The following is a 27,135-nucleotide window of genomic DNA, read 5'->3' as shown; positions in this document are numbered from 1 at the left end:
CAATATTCAGTAGGAAATGCCTAGCAGAGAGAAATCACAAGCATTTATACTTAAAGCAACTGTGGGTGTGTCACCTGTGCTACCTTCATTCTGGTCTTCCTCCTTCCAGTAACTATATACGAAAGCCTCTGTGCCTAGCAGTACGCTAGGATCTGGGAATACAAAAGTGAACACTACACTCTCTTACTCTGCAGGAAGCTGAGGCTGGAGGGAGAGAGACAGACAGAGACAGAAAACAGCTTCATATGTGCTATGATACAGTAAGTTCTAGGCTAAAAATGCTCTTGGTGGGCAGCAAACCAGTGTTCAGGGCTTAGGGAAAGTGGTATCTTAACTGAGGCCTGAAGGATCCGTAAGAGTTAGCCATGTGAAGAGGGACTGAAGAGTGTTCCTGGCTGAAGGAACAGCAGGGACAAAGAACTTGACCCAGGGAGAGCTTGGTCCCTCCAGGAAACAGCAGAGAGTGCCTGGGGTGGCCAGTGATTGGAGAAGGAGGAAGCACTGATGAGATAAGGCTGGAGAGGCAAGCAGAGGTCATATCATAAATATGAAGGGGTTTGGATTTTATCTTGCAGTCCAAAGGGAATGGGGGAAGGTCTTTAAGCTGGAAAGTGACATCATCAGACAGAAATTTTGAAAGATACTTCTGGTGGCTGGATAGAGTTTGGGCTAGAAGTCTACAATACTAGAGGAAGGGAGACTGGGTGTTGAAGCAACCCATGTGAAAGGTAATGATGGCCTGGACTAGTGTCATGGCAATGGGGATGGAAAAGAGTGGAAGCATTCTAGAAATATTTGCGATATAAAAATGGAATGAAAGAATGTTTGTATTTCAGAAGCCATGGGAGCATATGATACGACTCAGAATACAAGATGTAAGAGGAGCACCAGGATAAGAACCCCAAAAAACCAACATCTCAAGGATGGACAGAGGAAGAGGAGACAGAAAATCAAGGATACTGTCATGGCAAGTAAATCAAGGAGGGAGGACGGTTCAAGAAATAGGGAGCATTCAGGAGTCTCACCTGATGTTGAACAGTCAACTAAGGTGAGGATTAAAAAGTCTCCATCGCACTGAGCCACTGGTGGCGTGGCAAGTACAGGGTCAGAAGACACGGAGAAGAGCGGATGGGAGGTGAGGAGGTGGAGATGCTGAGCATCGTTGATGCTCCAAGAAGTTTGGGGCTGAAGGGGAGGAGAGAGAGGATAGTTAGCGAAGGCAGGGTATGGCGTCAGTGGGGTTTGAGGATGGGGAGAGTGTTTTACAACAAACGGCTGTTCCAAAGTCAGCTATGCATTCCTAGAATCTTCACAAGTATTATCTTATTTTTATCAAGATTCCAAATTTTTACTTTCTAGATTGACTTTTAAAAGGTGTGATCCTTCAACAAGCAATGTTGAGCGTGTCCTAATAAAGGAAACATCTGCCGGCTTTTATGAATGTGAACATAAACTAGTCCAGGCAGAAGATATTTCTAACATATGTAAAAGCAGAACCATGAATTCAGCACTCTGCAAAATGGCTTCAAATGGCTGAGAAAGACAGGACTTTTGAGATCTGTTTCCTCTTCCGTAAAACATTATGGAAAGAAAATTTTGCAGAATGGGAGTGTGTATGCATGTGTATGTGCAAAGGTGAAGGACAGGGCTTCCCTGGTGGTGCAGTGGTTGAGAATCTGCCTGCCAATGCAGGGGACACGGGTTCGAGCCCTGATCTGGGACGATCTCACATGCCGCGGAGCAACTAGGCCCGTGAGCCACAACTACTGAGCCTGCGCGTCTGGAGCTTGTGCTCCGCAACAAGAGAGGCCGCGTTAGTGAGAGGCCCGCGCACCGCGATGAAGAGTGGCCCCCGCTTGCCGCAACTAGAGAAAGCCCTTGCACAGAAACGAAGACCCAACACAGCCAAAAATAAATAAATAAATAAATAAATAAATAAATAAATAAATAAATAAATAAATAAAAATAAATAAATAAAAGCTTTAAAAAAAGGTGAAGGACATTTGTACTTGAAGTATTGGGAGCTTGACCTTGGTGTTGCTGTGACCTGGGGCAGGTGTGATGGGTACAATTGTGGCAAAGGCTACCACTGCTTATGTGCCCTTTTTGTTCAAAATCTTTTTTAAAGGTGTATCCTACATTAATTCTCCTTGGAGAACAGAGACAGCCACAAATAGATTTCAAAGGACACTTCAGTAAATTATTTTTTGCCCTAATAAATCATAAATCTTTCTGGTTTGTTAGTGTGATTAACTAGAATTTATTTTAATGCAAATTCCCATACTCCAGTGATTAAAGAACATTTAATCTACACAGTAACTGAGCCCCTCAACACCCCCTGTCTTACTGAATAAGCTGGAAGCAAACACAGTGTAATTTCAGAGAGACGAGGTGAGCAGCACAAGGCACAAAGAGCATCTCTAAAACGGTGATGTGGGGTCATTCCCAATCCCCCCTCCCAAAGAAAAAACAACTGTATAACTGTACTTATTTATACGGAACACAGTGAATATGATTTGGAACATAATTCAGAAATAAATTAAACTCCCTTCTAATAAATGGATAGTGAAAAAACTTGGTCTGAGATTGATTCCATTCACTTGAAGCAAACCTAGGCTTTGGGTCATGGTAGAAAAATAGCAGCTAGCATCTTTGTCAGATACTATTTTGAGCACTTTATATGTGTTAACTCATTTCATTCTCTCAACAATTCTCAAAGTATATACTATGAGTATTTCCATTTTACAGATGAGGAAACTGAGGCATGACATATGAAGTAAGCAGTCCAAGGCCATGAGAAGGAGTGAAGTGAAGATTCGAGTTGAGAGAGAATGCTTACTCTTGACCTTAAACCACTCCGCCTTCCACAGAGGATGGCAGGTTGACCTCAGAGCTCTCTGATAAAAGGTCAAGTGGCAAATATTTAAACCTGTGGAAAATCCACATTCCTTGCTACTAGAATTCTGTGTGTAGCCTGGGATTCACGCCTAAGGAGTGGCAAAAAAGAACTTGGGGTTAATTACTAAATGAAGCAAAAGACGGCTGGAGAAAATTCCACGTAGGACATGTGAAAGCCAGTGAGATGACACTATCTAAAGAGGAGCCCAAGGAGCATCTTCATAACGTGCTTTATCAGAGCTGCATCGGACTCCACAAGACACAGGACACACTTGGAACCTAAGTGCCACCGTCTTCGAGACGTGAGGATGTCCCTTCTGACTTCCCCACAGTAGGACTGCGCCCTGAAGATGGCTTCCTCCCTGCCTGGCTTCATTTATATTGTCAAGGCCATGACAGCGCTGGCCAAAGGAATAGCCACCCAATTGTAGAATCTCCCTTCCCTTCTTTAAAAATAGGAGACATGTGCATCACTTTGAAATGGTGGAAGCTGTAGTCCTACCTGAAGGCAGGGGCTGAACACACCAGTTGCCAAGGGTCTCTTCCAGCCCCCAGATGACTTTTTTTAACCATGGAGAGAGTCTTACAGATGATTTCCCCGGCCAAGTCATCTCTCTGGGCCTCCTCTTACAGCCTGACCAAAATTTTTAGGATGTCCCCAGGGACAGCAAATCTTATTCTTATTCCTATTTACAGATTCAGCTGGGACGTTAACTAATATTCTCAAGATCACACGGCAAGACATCTGTGTGGCTAATATTAAAAGGTCAGTGTCTTCGAGTCCTGTCCTTTGCTTCACAGAGCAGACCCCAGCAGCAGCACATTACCCGGAATGGAAGGCCTGAGATGCCCCCAAATCCTATTTATAAAACAGCTGCTCCCAAGAAAACCATATCATCATTCTGGGGCTTTAATCTGGAATTTGTGATTCCTTGTCAGGGGCTGAGATTTTCTTCTGCATTAGCTATAGGCGAGGATGGCAGCTCTAAAAGAGCACTGGGGACCTGGGTTTAGTTGCAGGAAGATCACTGGTTGGCTGGGTCATTCTGAGAGTCCTGGGGTCTGTCCTGGCCTCAGGTGTGGGGAGGTGCTCAGTCTAAAGGCTCGGTAAGGTTTTTTCTAGATCTAAAAATAAATTGGTGCAAAGAGATGGCGATGACAGTATTTAAACATTTAGGCAAAAACTATCATCTTGGGGCATATATTCTTCTCTCTGGTGTTTGCTTTGCAGCAGTGTGGTCAAGGACTGGGGTTTATCCCAACCCATCGCAGACACTCAGCTCATGACACATGCAACTTGCCAAGAAATGCAACAACCTGCAAATTGGTCTATTCAGTGAGACAGAGCCACTGAGCACCCACTTGGTTGTCACGACAATGCCAGATTGCCATTAAGGTTTCCAAACACCTTTCTAGCAATTCCTGTTCTTATCTTGTCATAGACTGGTAATGACTGGTAATAAACAGTTGGTAATAAACAGTTGCCTGGTCGGAAGTGGTCCATGGACATAGTTTAAATAGCACTGGGTTTAGCCATTTTTCTCTAACAAAGCAAGTCTCCTGAGGACCTGAGCAGGGCATCACTCTAACAACCTAGACAATTTTTTAAAAAATAAGCAACTGGAAAGCACAAGGGTATATTTTTTTAAAAAAAATAACCTGCTGAGATAACTCTAGCTTCTCACCCTATTCAACTGGGTCTGCCCCACAACTGGTCTGAGTTCTTCTCAAATCTATCATATTGTCCTACTTCTTCTGTTCTTGGAGTTGTTCTCTTTCATCCTCCACTTTAGCTGACAGGTCCTGGGAAGCCTTAGAATTCCTGCTGAGGGCCTCAGGGTAACAGACATGAGCTGATCACAGAGCAGGAGGGAACCAGAGAGGGAGCAGCTGCCCTGGGGACAAAAGCTGCTTCCCGCCCCTGCAAGGCAGCAGTTTTCAGCGCTGTGCTCCCAGCCTCCTTTCTTCCTCTGCCCTGGACGTCCTAGGGGTGAGGGCTGGTGCTTCCAAGTCACCACTGGACTTGTATGTCCAGCTGCAGCTGACTTCTAAACAGTGTGCTAAGCTTAGGGTGGTGGCGTCCCTCTCAGCTGTTTCTGAGAGTGGAGAGGGAGTCTGGTAAAATCAAATAATTTGGGGCTATTTATATACTGTACATGGTCACATCACTCTTTTATTTTTATAATAAAAGCTAAAACCTATTGGGCACCAAGTCCTAGACCGTTCTAAGTACTTTCTAAGCATTCCGTATATATTAATTTAATCATCGCCACTACCCAATAGTTTGTTTCATTATTATTTTATTATCTTTTTTTTTTTGTAGTAGAGGAAAGTGAAGCTAAAGAAACTTGCCTAAGATTACACAGACAGCAAGTGGAGACCCTGGACTTGAACCAGCAAGTGGGATGCTGATACTCTTTGCCGTAATCTCAGCTCTATACCATCTCTAGACATAAATGTTTGTTTTCAACCTCATGACAATCCTACGGATGACCTAAAGCTGATACAGATCAATTAAATAAAAAAATATTTACTGAGAGCAACCTAGTAGGCACCACACAGTATTGTAGGCACTCGCACACATATATATAGTGGGTGTAGTAGGTTGAATGGTGGTCCCCCAAAAGATATGTCCACATCTTAACCCCGGAACATGTGAGTATGACCTTATTTGGAAAAAAAGGGTCTTTGTAGATGTAATGAAAGGATTTTGAGATGTGATCCTCTGGGATTATCTGAATAGGCTTTAAATCCAATGGTAAGTGTCCTTATAAGAGGCAGAAGAGGAGAAGACACAGGGAGATAAGAAGGCCATATGAAGATGGAGGCAGAGAGGAGAGTGATGCAGCCACAAGCCCAGGGATGCCTGGGGCCACGAGAAGCTAGAAGAGGCAAGGAAGGATCCTCCCCTAGAGCCTCTGGAGTAAGCACAGCCCTGCTGACACCTTGATTTTGGACTTCTGGTCTCCAGAAGTGTGAGAGAATACATTTCTGTTGTTTAAAACCCCCCTAGTACATAGTATGAGTGTGTTTCATGTTTGGTAATTGCAATCATTGTTGCTTTTGTTGTGGTCATCCATGTACAATGCTTGGTGTCAGTCGATTTATCTCTTGTAAAAATAAAATACAGTGTGTGTGTGTGTGAAAAAAAAAAAAAAAAAAACCCCCTAGTTTTTGGCAATTTGTTACAGTAGCCTCAGGAAACTAAGACAGTGAGTAATCCGTGAAGCCCTCGTGCTCAGGGAACTTCCATCCTAGTCAAGAATGAACATAATGTAATACAGTGTAATGTAATGCAAGGAAAGGTAATGTAAAAAGATAAAATAATTTGCTGAAAATCAACAGCAGATAAAATCAAGAGCTAAAAAACACAGTCTCCTCACACATCACACTAGGAAGTCTTGCCTGCACTCCCTAATCTGAGTGTTAAGTACCCCTCCCCTGCATATGTTCCCATAGACTCTTTTCGAACTTCCATGATAGGAGCTTTCCCACCAGCTTATAATTGATGGCTTACTTGTTTGTGTTCCCCAGTGGCCTGTAAAAAGCTTCCTCTCCATCTCCTCTGGCCTTATCTGAGACTATTTAAGAATGGAAGGTAACTAGGGATACCTTAATGACCGATAGGAAAGAGGCCAGCGGAGACTGAGAAGTGAGCAGGACCAATGCACATGCCTATACAGCTTATTTCTGCCCGAGGACACCTGCCGAAGGAGTAGAGGAGGCTAGAATCCAGCCACTGGTTTTTCCAAATGGTGGCCTCACGTGGAGCTGCGTTTTCTAATTTGCACTAAAGAGCCATGTGGCCCAGCAATGGCCGTGAACGCCACTGGTGTTGAGATGTCCAGTCCTTCCAGGCAGAATCTGGCTCAGGTGGCAACCCTCACACCACATACCATGGCAGTGCGTAAAATCCTTCCTCCAGGCACCCAGATTGGGGTGACAGTCTGTGCTGGCAGAAGTGTCCCTAACCTTACAGATATTCTCTGTGCACTGGCAATATTCAAACATTATTCACTTTTTTCCTTTGCCTTTTCACATGGGAGGGAAAAACATGAGACTCCGAGATCCCTGGAGTGTGTATTATTCCAACAGAGATTCTGTTTCAAAGGAGATCAAAAGGCTTAGCAGTGGGGGGCCTGGGTGGAGGGAGGTTGCTGTCAGTCAGAAGGGACCACCTGGTCTTGTCACTTCACATGTGGCTTTAGGGCTTCTATTCCTCAATCCTTTTTTGTTTTTTAACTGCATCAAAAAGGATTTTAAGGGACTTCCCTGGCGGCGCAGTGGTTAGGGCTCTGTGCTTCCACTGCAGGGGGCACGGGTTCCATCCCTGGTTGGGGAACTCAGAGCCTGCATGCCATGTGGCGCAGTCAAAAAGGAAAAAAAAAGAATTTTAAGATTCATAAAAATAAAGAGGAACACAACATAATAATCAATGGAACATTCAAACAAAAACTACATAATAGTAAAGACTAGGCTTCAAATATGCACCAAACAACATAGGCTCTGAGGCAGATCGTATTTTCCAAACAGGTCACAAAAATCTCTCCCATCCCACATGCTCTTCTGCAATGTGACCCTGCCACTCCCGTCAAGAGGTAAAGATTCTCATTTCCTTCTGTTTGAATCTGAGTTGGCTTTAGTGGCTCAGTTGAAACCAGCAGGACACAGTGGAAGTTCCTACCAGAGTTCCAAGCGGGGCAGGGACAGAAGAAATCTTACAGCTTCCACTGGCTCCCTTGGAATGTCTGCTCTCTAGACACTCCCTGTGGGGTGCTCCTTCGCAGAACCCAGCTGCCATGCGGGGAGAAGGCCAGCCCTGTGGAAGGGCCATGTGGAGGTGCCGAGGATATTAGTCCCACCCAGCCCTTGAATCATCCCAGCTGAGGCTCTAGACATGCCATGAAGGTGATTCCAGCACACAGCCCCTTGAGTCACCCCCAGCCATTTGTGTCTTCCCAGCTGAGGGCCCACATAGTGTGAAGCACAGACAAGCCATTACCACTGTTCTCTGCTCAAATTCCTGACTGAGAATCTGTGAGCACAATAAACCTTAATTCTTCACGTTGCAAGTGTAACTGCACATGTGCGCCAAATGTGCTCAAAAATAGTTTCTCCAAAAAGGGATGGGAATGAGGATGTAGGCAAATCCCTCCTAATAAACATGGCCTAAACCTAACTCATCTATTGCTGCGTACCCTCTTCCTCTCACCTGGCCTGGAATTCCCACTGTTAAGGTTTACACTTTGGGTGAGAGATCTAAAGAACACTTGATGGCAGAAGTTGCTCTTGGGGTAACAGTAAGAAGAGGGGCATTCCTTCTACGGTTTTTGCACGTCTGCTAGGGAACTGGAATCTTAGAACGGGAGAGGGATTGTGAGCTTATCTCCCACTTGCTGCCTTGGAGGGCTCAAGGCTTGGACCTGACGGGAGGAGAAAGTGGAAGTCCAGGAGAGGCAGGCCTTGCAGTGACAGGTCTTAAGCAGGTCCCACAGGACTCTTCTCTGGGCCTAAGTAGTGAAAAGAGAGCATACAAAGTGGGGTTGTGCTCAGGAGATCGACTTGGCAGCAGACTGTGGTGACGGAGGTGTCGGGTCAGCCTGCCTGCAAGTCTGCTCCCCATCAAAGCCTGCCTGGGTCCCCATGGCCGCTGGACCTCAGCCATCAGACTTGACTGTAAGGCCCCCATGTTGTAAGATCATAGACTGCCCTTGATGGAAAGGACCCGAGAGACCATCCATTGCCTTCAGAATGCACAATTGGTAAACAGTTGGTGAAGACCATGGAAGAAAATGTCGAAAGGACCCCTGACGCTTTTGATCCATCAAGAATATAGAGGGGTTAGAAGTGACCACATTATAAGCCTTCGGGGCAGAAAAATACTATTTTCAAAGCATTTGTAGAGAGGAAACTTGAGGCATGGCAATCATAGGCCAAAAAGCCTGGGACCAGCTGCCAAGAAAGTTGACTTTGCATAATTCCTTCAATTACGGCAATTGTTCTAAGGGCTGCAAAATGCAAACTTTCCCCAAGTGTGGCTCTTATGTGGTCTCAGTGTATGAATGGAATTCTCCTACTATTTTCATCATTCCGGGTACTAGGTACCAATCTACCTAACCAACAATGAGGCAATTATAATGGAGTCTACAAAACCCGAGTAAGGCAAGATGCTTGGGAAACATCGGGCGGTAGGCTCTTCCACTATCGGCAACTGGGAAACGCACATGCAATGCAGATGTGCTTGAATGCAATTTCAGAGTGCTTCCTCCCTTGTCTGACCCAGCTTCCTAAGCTGACCACAACCCAGAAGCATCCAGATTTCAGTCTATAAAGAGGGACTTTTCTGTGTGGTCCCTAGGGGGCAGGGTAGGGACCAGAGAGCTGGGAAAAATTGCAGAGAACGTAACTTTCAGCCCAAGGGAGGATTCTTTGTGATAATGAGACTTGCTTCAGTGTGGACTTGGGTGTTACTTTGTGAGGAAGTAAGCTTCCTGTCATTTTTTAGCCTCTGGGGAGAGCCTGTCTACTGCCTCGCACTCCCTGGGTTCATTGCAAATTGGAGTATCAGATAAAAGTTGATCCAGATAACAGCACCTCAGTTATGCATACGCTAAGATTCTACAGTTTTATGAACTGTAGAACTGTCATAAACTCACTGCCTTTGCAAAATTAGCACAGCATTGGATGCCAAAAAAAAAGGCAACCATTTCTTTTTAACACAGAACTGACTTTCATGGCTCAGTGCTTGAGCGAAGACTCCTATTTTCAACTAACTGAAAGACTTTACGTCATTCTGCACCAAGAATCATTAATGTTATCTTCATAAATCTTTCAAGGGTTCTGTATTCTGAAGCTACTTGATGGGGTGATTTTTATCTTAGTATCAACACCTGTAACTCCAGGCTTTAGAGAAGCAGTTCTCAGCGGGGGGCTTTTTAGCCCACAGGAGACATTTAGCCATGCTTGAAGACATTTTTGACGGTCATGACTGGGGGTGGGCGTAGTGCTCCTGGCATCTACTAGGTAAAGGGCAGGGACGCTGTTAAATATCCTGCAAAGCCCAGGACAGTCCCCCACAACAAAGAATTATCTGGCCCCGAATGTCAATAGTGTTACTGTTGGAAATCCTCTCCAGAAGGATAGAGAAAACAATAACAATAGCACTACTCTTACTTCCTGACAGCCTACTGTACTTGGCACTTGCACATGCACGTGATCTCTACACGTTGCAACCACTCCTCACGACGGGCATTGTTATCCCCATTGTTATCCCCAGTGTACGGGTGAGGAAACTCAAGTCCAGAGAGGTTACAGGGCTTGTCCACGATCAAACAACTCATAAATGCAGAACTAGGGCTCAAACCAAGGTCAATCAGACTCTAATGTCCAGGTTCCTAACCAGTGTGCTATGCTGGGGGCCCTTTACATAACCACACACTGTTTCCAGCAGAGATTAGGCTGTAGACAACCAAGAAAGTGTACTCGGGAGCAAAGGGCTTCAGAGAGAAAAGGAAGGCAACCAAACCTAAAATGGAACCTGTACCTCCTGAAAGAACCTGAAGGGGGCAGCCTCCCCAGTCATGATGATCATGCGCAATGGAGCACTTTCAAGGTCGCTGAGGAGGGAGGAGCACGTTTCTTATCCATCCACTTATACCATGAGGGAAACTTCGGTGTGATCTCACTGAATATCACAAGTCTCAAAGATTTTTAGCTTAAAATAACCACTTTTGTTGAGATTTTTAAGAATGTGCTTTGGAGTTAGGCAGAGCTGAGTTCAAATACTGGCTCTTTCATTTCTTAAAGGGGTCGATCTGGGCAGCAAGTTACTTTATCTCCTAAGCCTCAGTTCTCCCAGCTGTATAATGGGTATCATCATCATCACAACTACTTTGTGGGAATGTTCTGGGGATGAAATGAGAATATTAATGAATTCATGGAGACCCCAAAGCTAAGTCAGTACCCAGAACAGAGTAAGAGACCAATGAATATTAGACAATATAGTGCTACCATTATATCACCATATGGTTTACACTATATAAAGATTTATTTTAGTGAAAGAAAAAGAATGGGAATTTGGCAGGACTAGCTTGCCAAATATGGCCAGGAGTGCACAGATGTGGAGAGCCAATTTGGCATGCTCTGTGCCCTGCCAAGAAACAACAACACATCACAGACTTAAAAACAGCAAGTAGAAAAAACACACTGAAACCCAAGCAAGTGTCCTTTGTGATTCCAGTGAACATTTCTGTGGTTGCCTTTTCTAGAACAGCTCTTTGTGGGTCACTGTCATCTTCTTGGTTGCCAAAATCCCATAATGTAACACACACATGCTTATGCCTGATGTTGCCAGTCTTCTGCTTTGAGTGTCTTAAGAATGTGGAAAATTAAGTGAATTCTGGTGTCCATCAGAGACCAGCAGAGGCACTCAAAGAATCTTGAATCAGAAGCAGAATTGAACCAGACCACTTGCATCTTGAATTTTCTTTCTAAAAAGTTGCATGGCCCTCTCTGGGTTAGCAACTGAGGCTTCAATATTTTATTCAATGAATATTTCGATGTGACATACTTTAGAATTGACAGCTGTTCAGATGAATTAGTCACCTCTGGGATGAGTCAGTTACACACGGAGCTTTTGTTTCCTGAGAACTTAACCTCTTTCCCCGATTCTGGCCTGTCTCCAAAACTACTTCCTTCCACAATAGTGATATTTCTCTGCATAGATCTCTTTGTTCAGAAGAGGGATCTCTAGCCAACCTCCCAAATTAGAGGATCTCAGAATACCACATCTGGAAGACCCTGAGAGACCTCTCACTGAAGAGATGAGGAAACTGAGACCAGAGAGGATGAGAGATTTGCCCAAAGTCACACAGCAAATTAGCAGCAGAGCTAGAATCAGCACCCTGGCTTTGCGACAGTTTGTTCCCTTTTCATTTACCACTTCATGAGGTTTCTCATCTTCTTTGGAGTAATTCCAAAGTGGGGGGACAAATCTTCCTCATATTTCTCACTAATCAAAGAAGGTTAAGAACACTATATGTCAAACACTTAAATAAAACCTGGTTAAATAAGAAAGAGAATCTTCGGTGAGAAAACCACAAGGCAAGTGACAAGACTTGTTGATTGGAGCAGATGTGAAATAGATACAGTTAGTGTGACTCTAACTGCCTAAAATCTCCAAAAGCATCAATGGGAAACCCACTTGTGGCCCCCAGGGACGCATCGCATCCAGTGATGGCATGGACAATCGTGGATGACGGGCCCAAGCCAGAAACAATCCTTTGGGCTTTCTCAATATAGCACTCCAATGGGAAATAAAGCAGACAGATGTGCTATCCATTTTTTTTAAAAAAGAAAAAGAAAAAAGAAATCTGTGTACAGATTTTGCTTTCAACAATTCCAACTTTTTTTCTTTTTTTTTAGCCTATTTTGCTCCTGGTTTCTAGTGAGCCAAGAATATAATCAACAGATGGGGCCATCCTGAAATTGCCCTGTGAAAAGTTGTGCAAAAGAATTTGACAATTGATATATCATTTGTCATCACTGAAGTCATCAATTCAAGGCTATCGTGCTCCTAATTTCAGCCAGAAACCTTTGAAAAATGGTAGCATTTTCTGGCCTTTGGGAAAGCAGCCATCTTTCCTGACGGGTATCAATTTTAGTTTGGTAAACCAAGGCTGTTTCCAATCAAGTTCAAATGAAAAGCTTGGTTCCACGGCGGGACCTATGGTAGAGAGACCTTAGTCCAATGCCAGAGAGACAGCTTTATTCCCACCTACAGGAGTCCCAAAGCAGGGTTCACATTTCCTTGAGTCAAAGTACTAAGGCTTTGAATCAGTCTGAAATCAAGGGTCAGGGTTGTCCTTCTTTATCTGTTTGGGTGAAATCAATTTTCTTCCAAACACTATTTACTTCTCACTTCCCTTGAGGGTTTACAGGTATTATAATGGGATTTCACTTATGACCTATGCTTTTTTCCACTGATAGCAATTGTTCTTGAACCTGACCATGCAAAAGAATTACCTGGAGCACTGTTTGAAAAACATAAATTACAGGGCTCCTCACCTCGGTCACTGAATCCAAATTTCCTGGAATGAGGCCTGGGAATTCATATTTTTATTCCCAAGTGATTCTAACGCCCAGATTTAATAGTCTAGTTACATTTTTCCCTCCCTCTCTCCCTTCCTTCCTTCCTTCCTCCCTCCCTCCCTTCCTTCCTTCCTTCCTTCCTCCCTCCCTCCCTTCCTTCCCTGCTTCCTCCCCTCCTTCCCGTCCTCCTTGTGGGCTGCCCTAAAAACCTAAGCACCACATATAATAGTTTTAAAAGACAGACAACATTCTCAGTTCCAAATCACCGCCAATTTACAAATAACATTTTGGAAGAAAACATGTCTTTAAACCTGGAACTTCTTGTATGGCTACTGGCACTGTAAAGAATTTTGGAATCAGAATTAGAAAGGTGGTTATGTTCTTTCTTCTGGAAGATATCTAGGGAAACAGACATACGTCTAAGCACAAATTCTCATGCTTTATTTTAAGTCTTTATCATATTCAGAATGGCCAACACATAAAGAATTCAGATGTGGCCTAAATCCTACATACACTTGAAGTTCTGAGTTAGGTTGCTATCATTATCTTCTCTTTTTCTAAACTAACTGACCCTGATTTCCCTTAATCTTTCCTTGCAGGCATTCTCCCTGCTCTTGGATTGCTATTCTCTACTGCTCCATCAGGTTCTTCAAGCTACTCCTGATTCACCAAAGGGAATAATATACCTTCAGGGCCTAAATGAACTAATATATTTTAGTACATTTATATTATATACTAATACAGTTTAAAAAAGAGTTCATATGTCTCTTCAGGAAAATCTAATTTGTTGCTGGGAGAGGACTTAGACAAGTGGACCCAAATCTTAAGATCTACAAATTAATGTTCCAATTCAAACAAAGAAATTTTCCTTTAGAATTCCTTAATTTAGTGGTTCTGCTGCATTTGACCTGCAGACAGTTCCCAGGATTCCTATTACATAAAGATCAGATCTTATTTCAAAGCCACTCATATTTTCCTTTATTCTTTTCTTCCTCTTCCTCTGAATTCTTGAGTTGTTTCAGTTCATCCTCTTTCTCATTCATTGGGCTATTCTGTACTTTCCCTCCTGCTGGTCAGTTTTCCCTAATGCTTGCAGTTTTTAATTGAACAATCATGCTTCTGGAAGATTGAAGGATTAGTACCCATTTTCACTCTTTCCTGTATCTGTACCCTTTGCCCCATAACTCTGAGTTCCCTTCTCTAAAGGTTGACTGTCTACCTCTTCCCCTGGGTTTTGGGATTAGCCATTGACTTGCTTTGGCTAATGGCTCACGGCAGTTCTGAGCCTACGCCTTGTGCCTGTTCGGCCCCCTTGCACCTCTGTCATTGCCATAAAAGAAAATTGTCACGATTAGTTCATTAGTGCAGGGAAAATAAGAGCAGGCGCATCCAACCTACAGCTTCGAGTCTCTTAGCCGAGCTCGGCCAAAATTAGCAGAGTCAGGCCAGCCAAACCCCAGAGACCTTGTAAGACTGGAGGATGCTTAGGTTTACAATGAACCTTTAAAGCAGTTCAAGTGACTAAGAGTGTGAGAGAGAACCAATGCTTGACTTCAGGAAAGTGTCTTAGGTGACTGAGTATCCTTTAAGGAAGGAGCGGGGAGAGCTCCTTTCTTCCCTTGGGACTGGAGCTTAAAGATGCTAAATACTGTAGAAGAGAAGTTGCGAGTAAGATGAAGGGAAGCAGAAACTGACATCTAAGGTAGGAAGAAACTCCTCCCTCAAGAGGCCCTAAGGAGGAAATGATGCCCATTGGCAGCCCTGCTCCTACAGAAAAGCAGCTCCAGGGAACACAGCTCATTCTCCAACAAATGGCCAATGCCCATTTGGCCGACGTCCTGCAAAGCCGTGGTTATGGCAGAAGGAAATGACCCCTGAATCCAGGCCTAAGCATCCCAACCCCACCCCTTTAGGTTGTTATGATTTCTTTCCTTCTGGCTTGGGAATCTCTCTCTTAAATGGCCTCCAAGAGATTGCCTGCATGCACTGAATGAGCTCTTTCTTCTGTTGACTCAAAGGATAAAAAGAGATTCTCTTTATTTTTCGGAGTATGGTCATGCCCACCTGAACCACAAACCAGCTCCTAACTCTTATATCTCGCTCCAATGATTAATTTAGCCCAAACTGAGTCTTGATTTAAGACTCCTCTCCCACGTGTAATGGCTCATCACAGGTGAGAGTTACCACCTATGGGGCTAGAACAACAATATATTTGTATTCAAGCCAAAGTGAAACTGCCAATGTGGTTGAAGACCACGTTTTCTGATGCCATTTAAGAAAACCAGAAAAGGTCATAGAACTGGTTTTATCCTACTTTCCAAATCCTATCTGCCTGCCATCTGTAATAATACCTACTACATGAAATGAATGCACATGTTGGGCTCAGTGAGAAAAGATATCCAGGTTTTAAAAAAACAATTTTAAATCAAATTTTCTGCCCATCCAGGCGTATACTGTCTCCCTCCATACCAGAGGGGGCCTGCAATTCTCATCCTTGTTTCTTCATCCTGCCTAGAACTCCTCAGCCGTATAATGCTGCCCCATGTGAACCTGAATCATGGTTCCTGCTGTGAATAGACAGTGCCCAGGCCACTTGGTTCCTAGAATTTTGCCAACTTGGACTGGAGAGTAATTCCCCAGCCTCCCTCTGCCAGGCAGGGGTCCCAGCCCCAATCCTTTCATTCAACAAACAGCTATGGAGCATGTGCTTGGTGCCAGACCCATGTGTAGTGTAGTGTAGTAAGAAAGAGATAGGAAATGGACTGGAACTTTTAACAAGAGTAAAGGTAAAGAGATGCTACACGGTATCAACTGTCTCTGCAGCTGAAAGCGCCATGGACTTGCCACTTTTGAGACTTAGAAACAAACCTCCTATAAAACCATGTCTCAGAGCTGCCTTTTCCTCTCCAATTGACTGTCAATATTTCCCATGATCCTTGGCTCCCTCATCTTGTCTAAGATGCAGCAAGCCGAGCCACTTCTGAGGAGAGGGAATCCCCAAGGCTCAGGACTCTGAGCTACTTCATTCCACCCCCTCCCCTTTCTATCTTCTGGGCGTCTAACATGAAGTCCCTTCTCTTCCTGGGGTTCCGGAGGTACTTGTCCTCACAAGCTTGATGTCGGTATTTACAGGATTAAAATTTCTTCTTCTAATGGTATATATATACATATATATATGTATATATATACACATACACACACTAACATATAATTTAGCCTTTCCAATGTTATATATATGTATATATATTATTTAGCCTTTCTCCTTTGTATTTTAAGTGTGTGTGTGTACGTGTATGTGTGTGTATGTATATGTACACGTACACACACACACACATCCCATATAAACTTTTTCTTAGCCAGTTTCCCCCACAAGCAAAGCCTGGGCAAGCTGCTCTGAGAACTCTGTAAGGCGCATAAGGGCTCAAGCAAAATAGGGACACAGGCCTTTGGGGCTTACAGTCGGTCCGCTTTTCCCTTTGGTGATGCTATTGGGGTCCCCTAGGTACCCTCACCAGGTTCATTCACTCTTGGGTACAAATGACTGGTAGCAAGTTAGTTATTACTCTGTGTTTTAAAAGAGCTCAAAACCTCAGGAGAAAGAGATGACCCTCTCCAAGGTGAGATTTCCAGCAGAATTTGGTGGGATAAGGTGGCGGCGGAGATTTTGTTCTAAGGCATCTCCACACACCATCTTCCCCCACCATCTCACACCTCTGGCTGGGTGCCCTGGGACCTGGCATGGCTACAGTTCCCAAGTGGAAACCTACATTTATTTTGCTTCTGTCTGAGCCTGGCCAGCCACTGGCCATAGAAAGGTCACTTATCTCCCAGACTGAAATGTTCAGAACCTGGTTGAGGACCATAAAGGAAGCAACTCACCCTCTGAGCATTGAAACTGGACAATATGCAGTTAATTTTTAGAGCCCAGGCACACAGCTCACAGGAGTGCCCTCAGTTTCAATTCCAAGACCCTTGGCTACAGTTTTCCCATTTCAAATTGATCAAATGTAGCAAATTTGACAACAGACCCACTAACAGCTAACAGCCTGAGCTCAGGAAGGAAAAAGACAAAGCTGACAGAAGAACTCAAAAAGGGGACATTTAGTGAAGGGGCAAGCTGCTTACCACACCTAGTTGGTCCATGAAGACATCACTGTACTGTGTGACAGCCCAATACAATACTTAGTACTCAGAGTCAAAATTCTAGGTTATATGGAAAAGTTTCAGTGGCAACAACGTACCTATTCTGTTTAGGAAGATAATTCTAAAGCCCTGGGAAAAGGTGACGGCATTGAGAAACGCCCCCTAGAGGAGAGCGGTGGTTACTGCACTGTAAAGCCACAGCTTGGGGGCCTGGGCTGGAAACCACCTACCTCTGAATGTTACCTTCAAGTTGTTTGACTCTTAACTCATCCTCCTCAGACTGCCGCCGCCTGGCTTCCTCCTCTTCCGCAGTTCCAGCAGGTACACCCTGCAGCAGCCATTTTTCGCGAAGCACTTTGGACTGTGGGAATGAGCGAAGAGAACAGACTAGATGATACCTTTCAGTCCACACTCTCCTCTCCCTCCGCAATGCCTCCATCTTAGCTCCGCCCCTCATCAGTGTCCGCCTGAATCGCTTCTCACTACTTGGCCCCCTACTTGCCTCTCTCGCCTAAGGCCCAGAGAGCCGCCAAAAGGATTGGTTTCCACTTTTCTATTATTAAAAAATTTGAAAACATACAGAAAAACAGAGGAAACTATATGATGCTTGCCTGTGTAATCTCATCTGGATTTCACAACTATAAACATTTTGCCGTATTTTCCCATATATTCTTTCCACCAAAGCATTTTAAAGTAAATAACAAACATCATGACATGGCACCCATAAATATTTTAATACGAGTCTCTAAAAAATAAGGACATTTTTCTATGCAACTACAGTTCCGTTATAACATTTCCTAAGATCACTGTAATATCCAGTCCATCTTAACGTGCTCTTTTTAAAAGATTAATCTATGTCGCGCCTCTTCTTAAAAAATCATTTTTAATGACACCCAACCATCCTCAGCAGTTGTCTCTTAATGGTACTAAAATTATGCACCCCACCTGTGTCGGTGACCCAATATAATCGTGGAGTAAAATGAAAAGTTTTCGTGTTTTGGGTCAGTGGTTAGGAGGGAGTGATTGATTAGTGCTTTGAGAAGGGAAATGAAAACAGCTCAAGAGAAAGGCATGTTGAAACTCCCTAAAATGAAGAGCAAAGCATGTAAGGCATAGGAGAGGATTTTTGATTTGGGTTCCCTAGATGGCATTTGGTGGTCACTGGATGTTTGCCAGAGGCTGGACATCATGGCTGAGCATCCCTGTGGGCAGGTCGTTGGTCATGGGAATGGACCACTGTGAGGATGCATCACCAATTCTGCCAGAAGAAGGGCATGCGACAAGTTCTTCCCAGCAAGGACAGGAATAATGGCCTTGAAGCCGGTCAACATTGACTAAGTGCTAGGTTCTCTGGCTCCCTGGCACCCCCTCTGTCTGAATCTCGTTTGATCTCATTCGTTAGGGTGAGGAAGTGAAAGAAAGGGAGCTCTCATGACGACTAAGAGCCAGGTCATGCATGGCTTGGAACCAATTAAATATGATTTACGGAAGTAAGAGAATGGACTATGTCTCTAACATTGTGGACACACAATTCAGACTACTAGTTTCCTTTCGATAGCTCTTACAAGCAAAAGATACACAAGTCCATAGACTCTCACTTTACATGGGATTAAGGGCTATTTATTATGAACCTATAAAATGAGTCACTAAAAATTACTAACATTTAGCAATAGTAAATTAGAATTCATTAATGGTTCTGATCTGCCATTCTACTGAGAAGTCAGGCAACCATTCAGCACCATGGAGCAAGATGTACAGGAGCTGGATGTACAGGAGCAAGTTCTGGTGGCTGGAATTCCTGCACTTCTGGTTGGACCTTTTGTTAGCAATGCATCATCAGGGTGGTACCCAGGTGGCCATAATTTTCACTGGTGTTATTCTTCCTTTTGAATTACAAGTCGTTGGTGGAGATTTGTTTGGTCACTCTTAGAGTGCATAGAGAGGCATATTTATAGCTCTTGAGCTGCAGCTTTGCATTCATTAAAGACACCAGTTTGTTCACATATGATTCCTAACTGTATGGCTAAAGTGACTGCAGACAGGAACCACCCTCTCACCCCAATGTGCTTAAACAGTTACACATCATTGCTAACATGTTGCCAGTAAACACGTTATAAATAGTTTGCAACTACTACTCAGGAAAGTGTAAAAAAATACTTAAAAATTTATAGGGCATTGTTTAATAATATAAAATCATGTGTGAAAGCTCATGGTGCAATTTGTGTATGTTCGTGGCTCTCCTGTGGGCTGAATTGTGTCCCCGCCCCCAAATTCATAGGTTGAAGTCTTAAGCCCCACTACTGCAGAATGTGACTATTTTGGAAATAGGGTTTTTAAAGAGGAAATTAACGTTAAATGAGGTCATTGGGATGGGCTCTAATCCAATATGACTGGTGTGCTTATAAAAAGAGGAGATTAGGACACAGACAAGCACAGAAAGATCGTGTAAAGACACCTGAGGAAGACAGCCATCAACAAGCCAAGGAGAGGGCATTAGAAGAAACTAACCCTGCTGACACCTTGATCTTGTACTTCTAGCCTCTAGAATTGTGGGAAAATACGTTTCTGTTGTTTAGGACACCCAGTCTGTGGAATTTGTTATGGCAGCCCTAGCAAACTACTACATTTTCCGAAGCTTTATTATAGAGATTCCCCCTACCCCTCACTGGAAAGTGGGAATGGGTGGGGTAAATTAGTTTCTCTTCCTAAGTGGGCTACAGAAGGAAAAAACAAACAAACAAACAAAACCCTCAGAACCACCATTCTCCACTCAAGCCACTCAAAATTCTCCAGGGAGATCACACTCGCATATGGCAAGAGACCAGGTTGAACAATGGTTAACAGTCTGGATTCTGGAGCCAGTCTGCCCTTTACTAGCTGTGTGACCTAGGACAGGCCCTTAGCCTCACTGAGCCTCAGTTTCCTCATCCGTAAAATGGACACAACAACTGTGCTCATCTCAGAGGTGTGTTATGAGGATTTAAACGAGTTCATATATTAAAAGTGCTGGGTCTATACTTAGTACTATAGGAATGTTTATTCGTGTCGTTTGTCCTGTTCCCTTGGTCTCTCCTCTTTTCACCTGAGAAAGAGCAGGTAAAATGCCACCTGAGAAGCCTTCCTCCACTTCTGCTGGCAGGATTAGTGTCTCCTATAGTGGAGAACATATTCTAGAGCATTCTTTATTTTTAAAATTTTATTTATTTATTTATTTGGCTGCACCACACGGCTTGTGGGATCTTAGTTTCCCGACCAGGGATTGAACCCAGGCCACAGCAGTGAAAACGCCAAGTCCTAACCACTGGACCACAAGGGAACTCCTAGACCATTCTTTAGATTGCCCTCAAATTATTTCTTTTTATATCTGTCCCCCCTGTAGACTCCCAGCTCCTCAGTGGCTAAGGCCATTCCTTATTCACTTTTGCATCTCATTGTCTCACCTGGCTCAGTTCCAGCCAATGAATGAGTGAATGGGTGAATTGGAAAATTCTCGATTGTCTTTCACTCGGATTACTTGGGAGAAAGGGGTCACCCTTTCAGAGAGCTTCCTGTGCTAAAATGTTTGACATTAACCTAGTTCCACCCGTGGAAGGTAAAAACCTCAGGATTTTGGGAGACTGATATGCTGGCAACCTCAGACTTGGTGTGTGGACCCTTCTGGAAAGGCAGCCATGGAGAGTCCCAGCTTTCTGTGCCCCAGCAGGAGATGCTCTACAAGCCAGGGCTTCTTGAAATGCGAGGAAGTGGCTGATTTGGGGAATGTTCTGTCTGCTCTTCTTCACCCAGTGCCTCCTGCCACCAAGGGAAGGGTTGAATTACCCCGCCCCACCCCATTTTCTGGCTGATTTAGCCCCAGCCATTGGTCAGTACCTCTGACAAAAGCAGCCTGGTGACCATGAACACCAAAAGCATATGTGCCCCCAGATTTGTCTCTTCGCTGGATACAGCAGTGACATCACCAAAACATCCCCAACAGCTGGAGCTAGGAAGAGAGGATCTAACAGAACAAGACAGTGGGCCTGGTCTCGGGGAAGTCTGTTTCACAAAGGTGTTTTGACATTACAAAAACAAAAAAGCTTAGTTGAGTTTTCACTTGGCCCCAAAGTAATTGCTGTCAGGGAAAACCACCAATTCAAATCCATTTGCCTCCAGAGGCTTCTTTAACCTACTCCAGATCCCCTCGTCTTGTACCCTAGAGCTGACTGTGTTAGGGTCTCGGATGTAAGGCACCTGTGTGTACTGATCACGCACGTCCGCCAAAAGCACCACCTTCCCTGTGTCGCTCTGGCTCTCATTGGCCGCCTGAGTGTTTCAGAATTTAGTGACAAGCAGAGCTCAGCAGAAGTGAAAACTAAAACTAAAAAGTTTTCTTTTCTTATGCCCTTATTGTCCAAGTAACACACATCAAAAAAAAAAAAAAGTCTATCAAAGCGTGCAGGTACTAAGAACTGTCAAAACTTCGCATTTGTCAAGTGGAGGCAACAGTGAAGAGTCAAGACAAAGAAGCAGCAGACGGGGAGCTGGCAGTTGACACACGGAGTCTTGACAGGTCTCCTGAAAGGCCGATGGAGAGACCTCCTGAAGTAAATCTGGTTCTTGCTCTGTGGGCCGGTCCAGCCTCGGAAAACAAAACTAGAACAGAGCCTCTCAAACTTACAGTCTGTATGAGCATTCCCAGGAGGGCTTGCTATAACACAGATTCCAGGGCCCTGCCCCCAGAGATGTTGACTCTGTGAATCGGGGATAAGGCCTGGGAGTCTGAATTTTAACAAGCTCCCAGGTGATGCTGTCACGGATGTCACCAGACCGAGGACCACAGTCTGAGTAGCACTGCATGAGGACTATCCAAATGCCTGAGGAATGCAATAAGCTTTCCCGCTGGCTAGCCAAAAGGAACTACTCATCCTCTTGCAAACCTGTCTCTCCTCCTGCATCCCCCATCTCAGGAACAGCCGGGTCCCCATCCATCCCCTACATGCCAGGCACTCTGCCAGGTCTGAAGACACCTCTCGGGAAGACAGGCAAGTCCCCACTCTCACCAAGTCTTCATTCCAATAAACATGGATGCAAGATAATTTCAGACTATGATATATGCATGGCAGGAGGTAGGCAGGATGATGTGACAAACAGGGACCGAGGGAGGACACTTTAGGTGGGAAAGATCTCTCTGAGTACTTAAACGTTTGAGCTGAGATCTGAGATGCAAGGAAGGGCATTCGAGGTGGAGGGATGACAAATGTCATAGCTGGGAAGTGGGACAGAGTTTGGTGACCTTCAAGATTGTCTAATCAAACCTTTTTAATCTACAGATAAGGTAACTAAGCTAAAAGCAACTTTTCAAGGTGATCCAGCTAAGCAGTGAGGAGTGGCCGGTGTGAGTGGGGGACAGTGGAAAGTGGGAGATGAATCAGTAAGTCTTGAAATCTTTTTCTGCTCAGTTGTCATTTTTATAAAGTCATTATCTAGCAATCTTTTTTACCTTATAGTTCTGGCTTTGGTGTAAAAATTAGCCAAGACTTTCTCATTCTAAGACTTATTTACCTGTGATTTCTTCTTATATTGTTGTGATTTTACTTTTTACTCCAAATCATTCATCCACCTGTAATCGGGCTAAAGCTGACATTGGCTGCATTAGTGGGTGATGTTGGGAATCTGGCTAAATTCCATCTCCTAATAAAAAATGGCTTAAACATAGGGTGGCACAATGGTTGTGTTGTGTTCTCATGCACTTGTGTCCCCTTCTCTATTCTCCTTCCCCCCCCCCCATAACATCCCTTCCTCCCCATTGACTCCCAATAAGATCTTGGTTTGGTTTTGTGGTTTTCTTACATGATTCAAGCCACACAAAAGCCTATCCAAGACTTCCGATAGAAGAAACCAAGTTTTAACTTCCACTCAAGCTCTGTTTACGGGGCCGGGGGGAGATGTGATGGGGAAAAGGATGAGACATAAAGTTCCTTTACATCGTGTACCCTGCCTGCCTGGTCAATATTTTCAAATTTGAACTTGGCCTTTTGCACAGACTAACAACCAAGAAAAGTCTAAAATTAGTTTCAACGGTTCACAATAGTGAGAAACACTGTAATGTCTTTGCAAGCAAGGCTCCTGATACCTTCGGGCTATTCAGCAAATGACCTTGGTGGGTTGACAATAAACATCTCGCAGGGTCACAATTCATTCTTTGATTTTTTTTCTTTTTTCCATTCAGTCTTCTGGAGAGAAAAGGCTGTGGTTTTTAAAATATAATGACAATTTTCATGGCTTGGATTAGAAAAAAACTCTAGTCAGGGTTCCTGCTCATGAATAAATAATTCAAAGACAGCTTACGTACTGAAGATGTGGTTATTAGCAATTGGATTCTGACCATGCTGACTGTTATACAAACCTTTATAAATGTGACAGTCCCAAAGGGATTCATGTGGCAATACGTACTGAGTGCCTTTTCTTGCTGGGACCTTGAAATGACCAATGAAAGAGACAGATCTCTGGCAATTCAACCAAGGGGCAAAAGGGAATATTAAATTCAGTCTGTCTGGTATAATCCAATAGTTGATTTATTGTTTTAAACTCACATGATCACAAGTCACATAATAAAAACAATAAAAATAAGTAATTGTTTCCATGGAATTAAAAGCCAAGACAATTTTTCAGAAGAAGAATAATGATGGCTCTTGCTTTATGAAATATAATATATTAAAAGGCTAGAGGGATTAAAGAGAATGGAGTTGGCCCAGGAATGGCAGATTAATGGAATAAAAAGAACCCACAAATAGCAGACTCGAGTATAAGTGGGAAATATGTATATAATAAAGAAGACATTTAAATCAGTGGGGAAAAGGATGAATTAATCAACAAATCATGTTGAAGCTACTGTCTCACCATCAGTAAAAAGTAAAGTTATTCCTATCTTATTCCTTACAGGAAAATAAATTCTAGATTTTAATCCTAAAACTACTGAAGTGTAAGAAACATCATAGATAAGTGTCTGAGATGAAGATGTTCTTTCCAAGGATGACATCAAGGTCAGAAATTATAAAGTAAATGAATGTTAGATGTGACTTCATAAAAATTATAAAATTTTGTATGAGAATTTAAATATAAAATTTAAATACAAAAATCAAAAAAGAGATAAAGGCTAATGCATTTTGGAGACTAATGTTAATATAATTTCATTTTACTCACAGGCTGATGAGGCCTCTGGTAAGGGTTCCATATCTTAATCCATAAAAATATATTGGGTTATATCTGGGTGGTGAGCAGACAATTGATATGTTTTTCTTTATATTTTGCTGTACTTTTGAATTTCACTCTTGCAATGATCATACATTCCTTCCTTTTATAATCAGCAAAAGTAATACAGCTATTAAAATTGCCTACTGGTCCCCTATGTGAGCATTTCTTGGAAATTCTTGCATCACAAATATCAGATACTCAATACAGCGAAGGATCTTATAAAAAGAAATCTGAGTTTAATTTGGCTAGGATGTCAAAGTACCTGGAGGTTTCCTAATCACTGGGGTGTAGCAGCTAATATTTCAACATTTTCTTCATCGTCTTATAGAATTTGCTTATCATTCATATAAAAAGTAATGATATTCCATTTTGTGGAGTTACTATATAGCCCTAACTATTGCAATTAGGAAATATATTAGTCAAATATACAAGTATCAAGATGATTGCATTGCAAAATTTATTTGTTTCGACAAGAGACCAGTGAATCTGTCTAAATAATTCATATCCCATTGCATGAGAATAAGCATTCAAAGACTATTTGATAATGAGAATTATAGCTTAATAAATATGAAATAAAATTCTAATGCTTTTCCATTTAACTTTGCACTGAGAATAATTTTTCTTAGAGCACATCTGGAAGTTTGAAAAATGCTAAAATAAATAGCAATTCCTGACATATTTCTTAATATTTTCTACTTCAAGGAACTACGAATCATCACCGTGGCACATCTCCACATGGTCCAAATTTTCCAGAGCCCATGAAAATATACTTAGAGTAAAAGAGACAGCGATGATAGTAACTGACATCTTTCTAGACAAATTATTTCATTTGGAGGAAACAGTATCCTGGAGAAAGCAATGGTTATGGAGACAGTGCTGGGGTTCAATCGGGCTCCCCCACTCAGAGTCTCCCTGTTCTTGGGCAGATTACTTGATCTCACCAGTTTGTTTCCTCAGCTGTAGGACGGGGAGAGTAGTATCTACTATGTGGTCATTATTGGGGGGATGTATTTAAAGGCACATATTGGACACTGAACGAAAATGATGACTATTAGTGAGGATGGACACGGGGATGACACGGCTGCTACGCTGCCATCAGGAAGCTGGCTGAGTCTCCACCAAGAGCTCACGGGGGAACTATAACCTCAATGAATTTACTACCATCCAGGAGTGAGGCTGCCAAGCTCCAAACAATGATCACAGGGAAGATGACTCACATTATTTAAGGCCAGTCAAAAGTTAACTGATTTAAGGTAGAACATATTCATTTCTCGCGCCTGAAGTGATCATCTCTCTCAATCAGGCACCACCCTCCTTATATTAAAATAACTCTATTTTGGGGAGGATGGACTCAGAACAAAGAGAGGCAGACTCATGAGGGAAGTGTCACCTGCATCACGGTGAGGCCAGTGACTGTCCTCACCTTACTGCAGACGCCACCCTCCCCAGAGCAGAGACACTCGGGACCTCCCAGAGCTGGGGTCTCTCTCCAGGGTAGCACCCAATAAACCACCTTTGCAACCTCTGAGCTTCCCTTTTTCGTTGCTCAAGGCTAGTGGTCCACCCTTACTACAGAGGTCTTCCCCAGCAAGAGAAATTATAATGCACTGGTCTCCACTTATTAAATTTCCATCATTTCCAATCCTTTCTCCCCAGGCATAGCAAGGTAACCTTGGTGAAAGTGCTGGGTGTTCCCTTAAATAGTCAATCTCATCAACTGTGTGAGAATTTTAGCAGGATAACCATAGAGAACTACCTTATTCCCTTGTTTCTAAGCCTTTGAAGGAATCTCACTGCTTCCCCATGCAATACTAAGTCATCTGTACTGTTGTTTCTGTTGATTGGATGGATGGATGGATGGATGAAAAATGGACAGATGGAATATGAAAAGAATATTATAACACTGGACTGGATCAGCAATGAATGAATCCTTGGTATCTTATTTGACACCCAGAAAGATGAAAGGTAAGACAAAAGAAACTTTTGCCTTATGATCAAAGACAAAATGTCTTATGATCTTCTGACATACATTTATTGCCTGACTTTTGATTCAAGGAATGCAGAAGCAAAGGACCGCATTGAGCTGAAAGAGGAGGAAGTCTGTCTAGTCAAAAACAGCCTCTCATTCTTTCACTCTTCTTGTTCAAAAGTTCACCTTTTAAGCAAGAATTTGATGAGGTTTAACACATTTTGGTCTCTTATAAGGAGTGAGTTGACTATACTCTGAGCCAGAGATCCAGCTCTGTCCAGATTGACCTTGAACAATTCACTCGGTTCTATTAAGTGTGTTTAAGCCCCGCCTCTCTGTAAGAAGAGGATGCTTACTTTAGCCTTCAATCCTCCCGCAGGAATGCGGTAAGGAAAGAGTAGTGGCAGACAGGGTACATGCAAGCTTCCTACAAAGAAAGGTCCATAAATGGATTTACATGATGAGCAGAAAGAAACAGGCAATATTCTCAGTATCGTGCTGCCATTCTTCCTTTAAAACACCTTTCTCTAGTTCAAGTAACGGTGAACTGATAAATATGTGAAGCAGATTTAGGTCATGCTGCTATTTATTTTTTTATTTTAATAGATCTTTATTAGAGTATAATTGCTTCACAATACTGTGTTAATTTCTGTTGCACAACAAAGTGAATCAGCCATATGCATACACATGTCCCTACATCCCCTCATGCTGCTATTTAAAATCAGGAACTCGCTTGCTGATAATTTTATTCTGAGGATTCATTCAGCACAACTCCGTCTTCTAGAAAAGAATGGGAAATGCAA

The 27,135-nt window shown here is 43.1% G+C and overlaps 1 protein-coding gene across 10 annotated transcripts in view; it reads right to left on the bottom strand.

Moving 5' to 3' along the window:
* PALM2AKAP2 (PALM2 and AKAP2 fusion) overlaps positions 1–27,135 on the bottom strand; it is a 624,626-nt gene that overhangs the window by 240,561 nt on the left and 356,930 nt on the right. For all 10 annotated transcript variants that reach the window (XM_059925270.1, XM_059925268.1, XM_059925271.1 and 7 more), the window contains one exon: positions 17,361–17,491. In XM_059925270.1, coding sequence (XP_059781253.1) covers positions 17,361–17,491 — 131 coding nt within the window. The remainder of the gene's footprint in view (positions 1–17,360; positions 17,492–27,135) is intronic.

This window comes from Balaenoptera ricei, chromosome 6 (genome assembly GCF_028023285.1).
Source record: "Balaenoptera ricei isolate mBalRic1 chromosome 6, mBalRic1.hap2, whole genome shotgun sequence".
In the NCBI taxonomy this organism is placed as follows: Eukaryota; Metazoa; Chordata; class Mammalia; order Artiodactyla; family Balaenopteridae; genus Balaenoptera; species Balaenoptera ricei.
This window is presented reverse-complemented; position numbering and strand designations above follow the sequence as displayed.